Source organism: Pan troglodytes, chromosome 7, assembly GCF_028858775.2.
Source record: "Pan troglodytes isolate AG18354 chromosome 7, NHGRI_mPanTro3-v2.0_pri, whole genome shotgun sequence".
Taxonomy (NCBI): Eukaryota; Metazoa; Chordata; class Mammalia; order Primates; family Hominidae; genus Pan; species Pan troglodytes.
The window spans coordinates 93539911-93553755 of record NC_072405.2 but is presented as its reverse complement, the minus strand read 5'-3'; the positions used below and the strand labels follow the sequence as shown (position 1 = coordinate 93553755).

General features: G+C 38.7%; 1 protein-coding gene across 34 annotated transcripts in view; it reads right to left on the bottom strand.

The window, feature by feature from the left end:
- The window catches only part of RALYL (RALY RNA binding protein like), a 730553-nt gene that overhangs the window by 19524 nt on the left and 697184 nt on the right, over window positions 1-13845 (bottom strand). The window contains exon 8 of one of the 34 annotated variants that reach the window (XM_016959614.4): window positions 13263-13603. The exons of the other annotated variants lie outside the window; for them this stretch is intronic. Within the exon in view, the coding sequence (XP_016815103.2) occupies window positions 13586-13603 (18 nt within the window). The 3' untranslated portion in view covers window positions 13263-13585. Of the gene's footprint in view, window positions 1-13262; window positions 13604-13845 lie in introns of those variants that run through there. 34 annotated transcript variants of the gene reach the window in all.

Below are 13845 nucleotides of genomic sequence, written 5' to 3'. Positions count from 1 at the left end.
CCAGTTGATTTAGATAAGACTCACACCTGCTTATTTACCTATGCTAAGGCCAGACATAGATCCTCCAAATTCCCACTCTTGCCCTCATTCATGACTAACTGAACTATTTTGTCTCCTTTGGTCAATGAGAACAAAATGCTTATTAATCAAATAAGAGTCTCTCCTTCTCCCAGGACCCCAAACTTCAGTCCATCCTCAGCCTGAGCCAGGATCCATCCCCTCTTTAAGGGCCCTCCTGGAAAATATGCTGGCTTCAGGGTAGAACATCCTCTGATATATTTACTCAGTATGCCAGTCTTTCATCCCACTTCTCCACCCTGGGTTCTTTCTAATCTTGTTTACTCCTCTCATAAAAGAAAAACCCTTCTTGCCTAGTACTTGAGATGCTTGCGGATCTCATGGCCAAAGCATTCTCCCTATTGCAATAGTCCCTCTCCCGCCTTGCAATAGCCCTTTCAAATAAGTCTCTCATTACTAAGTCTTGATTTTTTTACTTGACAAATGTAAAAATGTAGCTCTGGAATTACCTCTGAGATCTCTTAAGAGTTGTTCAGAAAACTGTCATGAGATACGATTTTTTGTCTTTTGGGGAAATAATTGTCCTTTCTTCTGTTTGGCCAAATAAAATGTGTGAGATTTTGTCCTGATGACCCAGAGGGCTTGACAAAACTTTAGACCGAGTTTTTCCTGACTATAGGCTCCTGACCTCCCTTTTCTTAGAGCATTTACTTTAGAAAAATTGTATTTGTAAATTTTTCCTCTGCCCCTTGGAGATATAAATCTTCCCCCAGCTTCTTGCCAGTTGTATAAACCCAGGAATATATTTCTTAAGGACCTGGAATCATTCCTTTGAACTGTAATCATTAAGTAAGAAGTAACCTCTATCTCTCAGTCTCTGTGGGAGGTGTAAACCTAACTTAGATAAGCAGCAATTAGCAAACACAGATGGCCTAATTACACTGACCAACCTTCCTCTACCATCCTCCAGTACTTTTCCACTAGTTACCCCAGTGCTTAAAATCTCTCCTGCCTGTTTCAGCAGAGCTGAGTTCAATCTCTCTCTTATTACAATAGTCTTGATTTCTGTTGAAACAGTCTTAAATCTTCCTTGCCTTTTTAACTTCATCCATTGCTATTTTTGCTATGACACTAACATTGTGGTCACTTTGGTGCTACCTTACATGCTTGTAAATTTGTTACTGCTTATGCAATTAAAAAATTTTGTTTTCCTACTATATTGATAGGGAGAATTTTTTTTTTTTTTTAAGACAAACTTTGGCTCTTGTTGCCCAGGCTGGAGTACAGTGGTGCAATCTTGGCTCACCACAACCTCTGCCTCCCGTGTTCAAGCCATTCTCCTGCCTCAACCTCCCAGGTAGCTGGAATTACAGGCATGTGCCACCATGACTGGCTAATTTTTTTCTATTTTTCATAGAGACAGGGTTTCTCCATGTTGGTCAGGCTGGTCTTGAACTCCCAACCTCAGGTGATCTGCCTGCCTCGGCCTTCCAAAGTGTTGGAATTACAGATGTGAGCCACTGCACCCAGCCGGGAGAGGTCTTTTTGTTGGCAGAATTGTTTTATTTTTCTAACTACTTTCATAATTAGCTTTTTGAAATCTCACAGAATTAAGACTTTAGATTTCTCCATTTTCCTCTAACACATTATAGCATTTTTAGAAAAGTAACTATTTTTTCCTATTTTTGTATATTTAAAGCTTATTTTTAAGCTGCTTCTCATTTCCAAAGGACTCCAGAATCTTTCTGTTCTCTTCCCCCTGTGTTATCCTCTGTATAGAAACTCAGAAATGGTGAAAATATTTACACTCTAGATTTGTTATTTGGCTTTTAACATCATGAGAGGCTGTTTGAAAATTGTGTATCTACCACAGTACTCTTAACATCTCAAAAATCCTTAGAACTAAAGCTTGTTTTTTAATGATCACGTTGTTTGATAGCTAGCTGCACTGATAGCTGCAGTTGAAATCAGAGCATCTATCTTACTTATCTGGGCATACTTTAGTTTGGAATCCTCTGAAATTTACTTTCTTATGAACTTGTGACTCTTTTCTTTTAGCTTTAAAAATTGTAGATCAGGAGTGAGAGGAAGTCTTATTTTCTGGTTTGTTTTATAAGTCAGCATTCTAGCTTTGCTAACTAAATTCAGGTTACTTCAAATTTGCATTTCTATCACTCGTGGGAGACAATATTTCAGAACCACTGAAAACCAACAGGATAAGTCAATACTGCTGTGTTGACTTTGATGTGTTGGTTTTAAGCCTCCTTCTGTTGTTCCTCCTCAGTGCCTTCAAGACTCAGGCTGCTGCCTGAATGACCTAGTGATTAAGCTATAATGAAAACTGTTTGCTTCCATTCTTTGTATAATAATCCTCAAAATCACAGAGGGGATGCACACAAAAGTAATACTTAGAACACAATCTGATTATGACAGACAATAAAAATGCACTTAAAATGCTCATAATATGTTTGAGGTAGTCTGAGGACATTTTCCTCTCTCTTTCTTTAACAAATATTTATGAACATTAACATATGCTAAGCACTACACTGAGGAAAAATACAAAGTAAAATAACCCCCGAGAAATGTACAAATCAGTGATCCAGAAAGAAGGAAAATCATTAATTACAATATAGTAAGTTAAGTATGAGGAGCTATGTACAAAGCATGGCCTAAAGAAAGAAGCAAATCCAAATGGATGTGTCCTTGTTGGGGGACAGATTTGTGGAACGGGTGACACAGAATGATGATCTTTAAGAGAGGAGATGTTTTTGCCAGACGGACAAAATAAAAGGTAGAATGGGTTATTCCAGGCAGAGGGAACAGCATATGTAAATGCATGGAGTCATGACACGGTGTGTCAAAATCATCAGGTAACCCAACATCCCTCAGTCTACTCACTCATCCATCCCCACACAAATGCTAGATACTGTGCTATGCGTGAGGGATCCACAATGAAAAAAAAACACCCTGGCTCAAACGGTTTTAAATCTAGTTGAAGAGAAAGGCATTTTAAAAAGTGGTAGCAGCACTGAAGGAAGTGTCCTAACAGAGGTTTACAGGAGTCGTGGAGGATGTGCCTGAGTAACTTGAAATTTCAGGAAGGTTTCCAGATAAAACCGAGTAGTGAAATAAAAGTGGGTGTTCACCAGGATCAGGTACGGAATGACATTTCAGGAAAGTCAATCCCTGCCCCTCACCCTTACGCTTCAGGCAACCTCTGTCTGTTTAATTGCAATGATACACTAGTGCTCCACTTCCTTGCCAGCATTTAGTTATAGCAGCCAATTTTGGTCAGTCTGAGTGAGGGTGTGCAGTGTTACCTTATTGTGGTTTTAATTTGTACTTTCTTGAAGACTGATGATTTTGAGTGAGTTTTCATGCGTTTACCTCTTTGGTGAAGTGTCTATTTGCCCTTTCTTCTTCATGTACCATGTGCTCTATCCCAGTGGTTCTCAGCCTTGGCTGCACAGTAAAACATCTTTAGACTTTTGGTCTGGGCTCCACCTTCTGAAACTCTGATTTAATTTTTATGGCTTGTGGCCCCTGTCATTGGTGTTTATGAAAGATGCACCCTCAGTGATGTCATGTGCACTCAGTTTTGAAAACTCTACTGTTGTACTTCAGGGTTCTCGAACTTCAGTAGGCACCACAATCACCTAGAATGCGTGTTAAAACATAGAGGACTGGGGTCCGCCCCAGAGTTTCTGATCCAGTAAGCCTGGGTTAGAGCCTGAGAATCTGCATTTCTAACAAATATTCCACATGATACGATGCTGCTGGTTCTGGGCCATCCTCTGAGTTCCACTGCTTTAGCCAAACTAAACTGGCAACTTCCCCAATTCTTTCATACCTTTCTTCCTTGTATATACTGTTCTTTCCATGTGGAATGCCATCTAATTCTTTTTTACTTTGCATACATTTTTTCATTCTTCAAGAACCAACTAGAATGTTACACAGACTTTGTGAAGTCTGCTCTATCATCTCACTTCCTACACCCGATTGTATGACTTATGTGACATTTTTACCTATCATACTGTTTTACTTATTTGTTCTGGTTGCAACATCTTCTCTTCTACCCAGTGAGAGCTCTGTGAAACCAGAAACCAGTAGGTCTTATTCTTTGAATCTTAAGCAACCAACAATATCTGGCACATTACTGAGTTTCCATTATTTAATTAAAAATTCTTTCGGTTGTTATTTTAATGAGTAAGTGTCTGGGTGACTAAAGAAAATGTGATATGTAAGGCTTCTCACATACTCGGTTTTCATAAAACCACAAGTTACCATCTGTTACTAAATTCATGGCCAGATCACATGAGTCAGAGAACAAATCTATAGCAAAAACTGAAGCAAAAGCCCTATATCATCACAGGATACTGTTAGTGTTATCTTTATTAAAAAAAAAGAAAGCCATAAGAATGGAATTTAAAAATAAATTGTTTTGAATTGAATGTGCTGAGAGCTATACAATCAAATAAAAATTTAACAAGCTGAAATCAAATCATAATTCTTCTCAGAATATTACATTTGTTTCCTGAAGTCTTTCTTATCAAATAAGAAGTGCTTTTTTAACAAATTTGAATAATCCAGGGTTTTTAAAAATACAAAGTTTCATATGAAGATTATGTTGCTAGGAATGTAATGTTTTATTGAAAGCTTCACTGGCAAAATGAGATGATCATAACAATAGCAATAATGATAACAGCAGCAATTTACTTGTTTACTTTGTGACAGTGACTTTGTTAAGTGCAGTCCATGCATTATATTTTTTAATCCTTACAAAAGCCCCATGAGGTGGGTATTATTACTCTATTTTCATACCAAGGCTGAAAGAAGTTAAATAGTTTGTTCAAGGCCAGTATTCAATTCCATTTCTATGTAGGGGTGCCAGATAAAATACAGGAAACCCAGTTGAATTTGAATTTCAAATTAAATAACACTTTTTGGTACATTTCATGTAGTATTTGGGACATGATTATATTAGAAAATCATTTACTATTTATCTGAAATGCAACTTTAACTGAGTGTCCTGTATTTTATTTGCTAAATCTGGAGACCCTATCTCTATCTGACTCCAAAAAATTTACATCAGACCACTAGGTTGTATTGCATTCCAATTCTCTCTTATGTACAGGTAAGTACAGGTTTACTTATATGAAATTTGTGGAATAAACTTCAAACATTTAGTAAAGCATCAAGGTCTTTTATAATTTGCCCTCTGTTCTCCTGGTCCCCACATTCAGGGGTACAGCAAATGCCAAGGCCTTGAAACAGGAGCTGAGCAGTGTGTGCCTGGAAACTACAGAGCTGATGTGGTGTGAATGGGAGAGAACTAGGAGCCAGATCAGAGAGGTAGCAGGGGCCAGATCACGCAAGACTTTGTAGATCAATGTAAGGACTTAGGTATCTATTCCAAGCAAGGTAGGCAGTTATTAGAGAGTTTTAAGTACAATGAAATAGCCTGGCTAAAGCTTTAACACAGCCAAATTGGCAGCTCTTTGGAGAACAATCTGCAGAAGAATAAGGCCAGAAGCAGGGAGTTTTTGCAAAATATTCAGTCATTAGCTCATGTAGCTGCTTTGCTCTATAGTAGAACTCATGGTTCAGGCTTTAAGCTGTGTTACTTGGGGTCTTGGTGACAACTTGCAGTTTAGAGCCGGGGACAGGGCATTGTCCTTGCAACTTTAATGTGGAACCTGATGTGGCTTCTCTGGCACAATGAGACCTGAAGGTATCTTACACCAAGTGCACCTTGTGGGTCCTGCACCTCTGAGTGTGAGAAAGTCATATTGGTTCTCTCAAAAGGCAGCAGCAAAATCTGTGGCAAGGCTGCATCCTCAAGGGGGAGGGCAGGTAGCGGGCAGGTAGAAGAAGCACATCATCAGATATGCTCCTGAGCACAGGTGAGATACTTTCTGGGACTCCCAGAAGCAGCTGGGAGAGATTGTGAGGGAGTGGCAAGGTATTGCAGCTATGCAGAGGCTGATATAAAGCCAGTAGACTTTTATTATTAACATAACTATGACTTAATTTATCCCATGTCTGGAAATGCATGGAAACATTTGGGTCACCAAAATTAAATACATGAAGTTAAGTAGGACAATAAAACAGAAAATACAGGCCTGGCACAGTGGCTCACACCTGTAATCCCAGCACTTTGGGAGGCCGAGGTGGGCGTATCACCTGAGGTCAGGAGTTAGAGACCACCCTGGCCAACATGGTGAAACCTCATCTCTACTAAAAATACAAAAATTAGCCAGGCGTGGTGGTGGGTGACTGTAATCCCAGCTAGTCGGGAGGCTGAGGCAGGAGAATCGCTTCAACTTGGGAGATGGAGGTTGTGGTGAGCCAAGATCACACCACTGCACTCCAGCTTGGGCAACAGAGAGAGACTCTGTCTCAAAACAAAGAAACAAACACACAAACCAGAAAATATACACAAGGATAAAAATGCCCTACAATAAAAACAGAAAGACTTGGCAAGGTTTTTCTGACTTTGGAAAAAAATATATAAGAGGATACAAATGCTCTACAACATAAAAGACTTAGCAAAGTCTTTCTGACTTTCTAAGTCTTTTTTTTTTTTTTTTTTTTTTTTGTCATAGTGCAGTAGGTCACCTAGACTAGGTCAATTGCAGGACACATGCACCATGGTTGTTTATCTTATCCCTAACTCCATCCAAATAATGGTACTGCTTTCTTTATGTCTTCAATATCTGTTCTCAGTAGGACAGGGAAGATAGCTTATGATGGATTGATAGAGTTCAAGACGAAGGTCTTTGAATGCCGTGCTAAAATACGAAAATCAAACAAAATTCAAAATCAAACAGATTAACTACAGAGTAGCACAAAATGCCTACTCTGTGCCAAGTATGTGCCTTTTAGACATTAGTTCATTTACTCCTCATGGCAGTTGTGAGCCAGACACATATTATTGTCAACCCTCTTTTATAGATGGAAAAACTAAAGCCAGTGAAGGCACAGGTAAGTGGCTTGCTCAAAGTCATGGGACTTTGAATATGCTTCTGTCAGACTGCAGGCAGAGCTCTTGTTTCTAACAGTTAAGCCATCCAACCTCCAGGAAAGATTTTGCCTTAATGGCAGAGTTCGTTAATTACAATAAAAATGATTGAAATCAAGTGAGATGGCAAGAGTAGCAAGTCTGAAGTAAGAGGGGACACTTATTACAAAGGGATCAGAGCTCTTGAAGAGGCGGGATTCCAGGTGGAAAGCTGGAAGCAGAGATACCTGCTTATTACACTTTCCCTCACATCAAAGGCTGAGTCATATCCCATTTCTGTTGAGAACAGATGGCCAGTGGACATGCATGACCCATGCAGGTCACCTAGGCCAGGTCAGTTGCAGGACACATGCACCATGGCTGTTCATCCTATCCCTAACTCCATCCAAATAAGGGTACTGCTGTCTTTATGCCCTCAATATCTATTCTCAGTAGGACAGGGAAGATAGCATATGATGGATTGACAGAGTTCAAGATGAAGGTCTTTGAATGCTGTGCTAAGATACATGCCAAAATCCAACAGATTGAGTACTACTTTCTTCCTTGTAATTTATAATTCTAACTAATTCAGTTGGCACTACCTTTGTGGAGCATGTCTCACAGTTCTTGTTTGTCCTCTAGCCAGCATTCATTCAAAATGATAAGAAAAAGAAAGAGAAGCGCAGTTGATAAGGGGGATCATCCAGGTGAAGGACTTCATTAGGAAAGAAACAAAAAGTCTCAAAAAGAAGGAGACATTTTCAGCCTTTCTCATAAAGAAAGACCAAGAATACTGATCAGAATGCTTTATGCATTCCAGTTTTTCAATGGTGTACCAGAATTTTTACTTTGAGTTGTCTTCAACTGCAGGATTGGATTTGAGGTCCAGACCTTCCCCACTGTGCACAGAAATTCAATACCTGGTAAGCCCAGATGACTTACTGCTTAGTTGAATGTTTTGTTAAATCCTGAAAGATGTATTACAACGTAGTACTCAGCTTGCATGTCTAAGTATTACACAGTTCAGCTAGGTAAATCTACTGTGGATTCTTGCTAGATTTGCCTGATTTGATTGTGTGTAGTCAGCAAAAGGAAAAGCAATTATAAGTAGAATTCAAAAGAACTCAAATTCTCCTTAATCCATTTAAATGTTTTGCTTGTCTATAGTTTCCTTTGGGAATTGATGGTTTAGCTCTGTAGTTTCAAACCTTGGTTTGATAAAGCACAGATTCCAGGGCTGCTTCTTGAGATAATCTATGTTGGCATTTTAGCACCCCAGGTATTGAGTGTAAGTTGACCAAAAACTCTCCTTTGGAAAACACTGGATTAGCCTAAGGCTCCATAACACATCTGACAGCTTTATAATGTCCTAGAGTGTTCACAGAAGCCTTTTCTCATACACCTGAGGAGAGCTCATTTGCTTTTTTGAATTAGCACTGTGTTAAGCACTAGCTTTCCTATAGTATTTCCATTATGGCAAAGGCCACTTTAATTTTGGATGATGTTATTTTATATAAAGGGGAATACAGATTTGGTGGATATAAATATAGAGAATAAAAGAGACTGAAATGTTGTATTTGTGAAGTTTCCAGTAGTTTTTATTTTTTAAAATTCACCTTTACCTACCTATTTATAATGTGAATTATCTAATGCTTTTGGGATTTTAAATATATTTTCCATAAAATGATCTGGGGACAATGAAGGATGATTTGAATGTTGTTTATTCAATTTTAGCACATGTCATTTCTCTAATTTGTCATCCTTCAAGGTAAAGTTCCAACCCCATTTCTGCCAGGAGTCTTTATTGACCATAGTGGCTATGTCTGGTTCCCCAACTGTAAACTATGTTTTTTATATGGTTCTTACCATGACATGCTGCATTGTATTTTTTGTCTGTGGCCTTTATCCTCAGTTAGTTCATATCTTTCTTATTTTCCTTCTTTATCCCCAGCAGTCAATCAATGAATACTTGCTAGTGGATTTATTCAGAAACATGACTATAGTAGTGGTTTCATAGTGTATGTATAGTGCATCAATACAGAATTTAACTGTAGATAAATCCAAATTTTGACTTCTATGCACTACTGAAATATATAGGTATAGATTATTGTAGAATCACAGATTTTTAGTCTTGGCTGGCTGCTTATAAATTGTAAAGTCCGAGCTTGTTTTTTGTTTAGTTTTTCTGTTTTTGTGCATGAGGAAATCAGTCATCTGTCTGTTTTTTTTTTTTTATTATACTTTAAGTTTTAGGGTACATGTGCACAACGTGCAGGTTTGTTACATATGTATACATGTGCCATGTTGGTTTTTTTTTTTTTTTTTTAAGACAGAGTTTTTGCTCTGTTGCCCAGGCTGGAGTGCAATGGCTCAATCTCAACTCACAACAACCCCCGTCTCTTGGGTTCAAGCGATTCTCCTGCCTCAGCCTTCTGAGTAGCTGTAATTACAGGTACCTTCTACCATGCCCGGCTAATTTTTGTATTTTTAGTAGAGATGAAGTTTCACCATGTTGGCCAGGCTGGTTTCAAATTCTTGATCTCAGGTAATTCACCCACCTCAGCCTCCCAAAGTGCTAGGATTACAGGCGTGAGCCACCATGCCCAGCCAGGAAATCAGTCCTCTCTCTACAAGACACTAAGCTACTTGAGACAAGGAGCCATACTCTTAAACATTTCCTTTCATACATAAAGCAAGGACTTTAGTTATCCCTGCATTTTTGGTAGCACCTGGTGCACACATGATAGATTCCCGAATGTTAGTTGAAAGAATTGCTTCATGGAAATCAATTTCACTAAGTGTATATTTAGAACTAGACATTATGTAGATAGTCTGTGCTCATATCTTTGGCTTCTCACCACCTCACAAGGGGCACCACCACCTACAGCTACCCTACTAGCTCATTTTGTTGAATTTCCTTCACTTCAGATCCAATTCTTATTTCCTGTTCATTCTTTTGCAAGAGCATTCTGGATTTGCCTTGAGCAGCCAAATGGGCATGTGGATACCAGCTCTTCTTTGTGAGAAAAACTCTAATTATATTGTATCTTTGCTGTTCAAATCTATGATGCCCTTTATTACCTAAAAAGACAATATTTGTGCTTTTATTTCACTTTTTGGGAACCAAGGATGGTTTGGTTCAGTAGCCTGGAAAGGAGATAACAGTGAACACCAGACTAGGGAATTTTCTCTTGGCCAATCACTAGGAGAGACTCCTTAGTTTCAATCTGGATTGTAAGGACTGAGTGTTAAACCCTTCCTCATTTATTATTTTCCAAGTCTTAGAAACAAAATGATATAATAGAGATAGGATTTATCTCTAGTTCCCTAAGCCTCCAATGATAATACCAGGGTTGAGGGAGAAAACCTGATGAGTACCTCCAGGCAGGTGCTCAGTTCTAATCAGCTATTTTCTGTGTATTTAGAGTATAGTCCAGATACCATGGTTTGGATTTATTGCCATGACTGTATGGTCAAGCCTTGCTCTTTCAGACATATTGCTCCTAGGAAACATATGCATCCAGAGTAAAACTGAAACAGAATGGTTTTTGAAATTTCTGATCTTGCCTTACTATTTTGTAAAAAAAGAAAGTCAAGAGAGACTCAGAGAAGTTATTTGGTTAGGTAGTTCAATTGGACTGATAATGACAGATCTGGGACTGAAATTGGCCATGCCCTCCCTTTCTTGTCAGCCTTTCCATAACTGTCTTACTCTTTCACCCTCTCATCCAATATTTGGAGTGACTTCATGCCCATGTAGATGACTCATCTTGCATCTGAGCCCCTCATTCCTTAGATTCTTCATCTGCTGTGACTTTCGCACTGATCCCACTTCTATCACTCCCTCCCATAGAACATCTCATCATCTCTTAAACTGTCCACCTCTGAAATATCTCGGTCCCTAAGTACAGACTTTGTTTTTCTTTTATTCATTTAGTTCCTCTTTCTCTAGTCCTTAATGGTATATGTAGGGGCTTTTTGTTCCCTTTGTGCCTTTATTTTCTCATTTTTAAACTGCCCCCACAACCGTGTTCCCTTCCTTCCCTGTTGGTTAGATTCCATGACCCATCTAGTCAGCCACTCTTATTTATTTATTTATTTTTTTACTAATATCCTAACTCCTTTTATTTATTGTTGTTTTTTTGCACTATCTGACAAAAATGCAACTTTGAACATGTTTGCTTTCTTCATGCTTCCATAAGGGCTGATAAAAGCCAATGGAGAAAAGGCAGATTGATGACGTGATAACAGTAGTTCTCAAAGTGTGATCCCAGACCAGCAGCATCAGTATAATTTAGGAACATGTTACAAATACAAATTCCTAGAGCCCCCTTCAGCATACTGAATCAGAATCTCTCAGAATGGGACACAAGAATCTGCGTTTTTACAAAGTTCTCTAAGTAGTTCTGATACATCTTAAAGTTTGCAAAATACTACTCTATTAATTCTTGATCTTTAACCTTAACTGGCTACTAACACTGCCAATCTTTATATGTTTTTTAAATTAGTAATCTTTAGTGTTTTCCATAGGAGCCTTTTCAAATCTTTTTCATTCCCCTCAAATCTGTGATAGTGCCCATCTCTCCTCATTCCCCAGAGGTTATCACTCTCTGACTTATCTTAGTTTGTGCTTGAACTCCCTCAAACTCCTGCCACAACATCCTTAGACTAATCACAGTCACTTGCAGTGGAGGAGTCTTCAGGTATGTATACTTGTGGTCTAGATCCCTTTCCTTTCAGCATTGGGGATCTTTTCTCTTTCTCTTCACCAAGTTCTCTCTCTCTACTGGCATCCTTCACCTAATCTCATCACAACTTACATTCACACTCTTTGGGATTTTGACTCTGTGTGTGATGAAAAACATTGTAGGGTTTTAAGCAAGGAAATGGCATTATCTGACAGATAGTTTATAAAGATATTTACCCTTCTTCTGTGGAGAATGGGTTGCATGAGGCAAGAGTTGAAGCAAGAAAACCAGTTTAGATATTATGGAAAATCTGAAGAGCAGGGATCGTGGCTTGGGTCATGGTACTTGTTGTGGAGTTGTAACTAACTTTGGGGGTGTGAGTTGGAAGTAGCATTAATAAGGATAAAGGTGGGGGCCAAGGATGATCTTAGTCTTTGGTTTTAATAACTATGTGAATGGCGATGCTGTTTACCAGAATGAGGAAGCCTGGGAAAGTGCAAAATGACTAGAAAAAAATCAAGACTGTTTCTGGCCATGTTAAGTTTCAATTGTTTATTGGAGAGCTATGTGGTGATAGGCAGCTAAACATTTGACTCTAGAGTCCCATGAAGAGATCAGGGATAGAAATGTGAATTTAGGAATCTTGGCCTATAGGTAATATTTAACGCTCTAGTATTTGATGAAGACATCTTGGGACAGGGTGTAGAAAGAGAAGATGGCCTAAGACAAAGCCCTGAGCTACCCAATATTTAAAGTGGGAGCATGGAGGGAAAATTTCTAGTACAGGAAACTGACAATGAGCAAGTGGTAAATTAGGAGAATTTCTCAGAAGAAGGAAGTGGTCAGCTTATGAAAAATTCTGCTGAGAAGTAAATTAAAATAAGAACAGAGAAGTAACCATTGTAAATGGCAGCATGGAGGCCTCCAGAGAGCTCAAGGAGTGTATAGTCAGTCACAATGGAATCCTGACAGCAGAGATCTGATTAGAATGAGTTGAAGAAATCATGTTGTCGAATTAGTCCTGCTGAATCATGTAGTCCTGCCTAAGGAGAAGCTGGGACATTTGTTTGTTCTTTACTCTAATCCTTAATCAATAGATTCCTGAAATCAATGTCAGTCTAAGAACAGGTGCTTGTGTTCTGCAAACTGATACAGACTTTCATGGAAATAGGGGTGGTTGTTAAAAGTTCATATTTGAAAAGTTTAAATGAAGGTGCTGGCTGGGCACAGTGGTTCACACATGTAATCCCAGCTCTTTGGGAGGCCGAGGTGGGCAGATGACTTGAGGTCAGGAGTTTGAGACCAGCCTGGCCAACATGGTGAAACCGCATCTATATTAAAATTACAAAAATTAGCTGGATGTGGTGGCAGGTGCCTGCAATCCCAGCTACTCAGGAGGCTGAGGCAGGAGAATTGCTTGAACCAGAGGGGCGGAGGTTGCAGTGAGCTGAGATCATGCTACTGCACTCCAGCCTGGGTGACAGAGTGAGACTCTGTCTCAAAAATAATTAATTCAATAAATAAACAAAAAATAATAAAGGTGCCATAAATTTTAACAGAGCTGGCATGTTAAAAGTTAATATAGAATCTATACAATTCAGCTGTCTTGGAAACTATTGATAAAACAAGCACCATGACAAAATGAGTTAAGTAACTAAAGGTACAGTATTAAACTGGAATCTGATTTTTACCTGGGATAAGCCAAATTTAACATGATCAGTCCATAGATATTTGGAAGTTGGCGACATATACACCCACACTTGCCCGCATATCATTTTTATTAGTTAAGTCCTTTGAGATAGTATATTTAATTTCATGCTTGATAAAATATGAGAAATAACATCCTCATCAGCATACATTTACCAAGTCCGTGATGTGGTTATGCAGGAAAGGACATCTGGAAATGAGCAGTATAATGATTACAATATTAGGAAAATACAACTTGTAAAGAAGCAGGTCTTAGCCAAATTCCCAACTCATAATAACTGATTATCAGGCAGTACAGGCATTGAAAATGATGAACTGGCCATCTACCAAAGTGTCATCTTAGGGAGCACACTGTAGACAAGACTGTTGGCCATACAAATAGTATAAATAATTATCATCAGTTAGTAAACCAGGTATCTTCCAGTATATTGT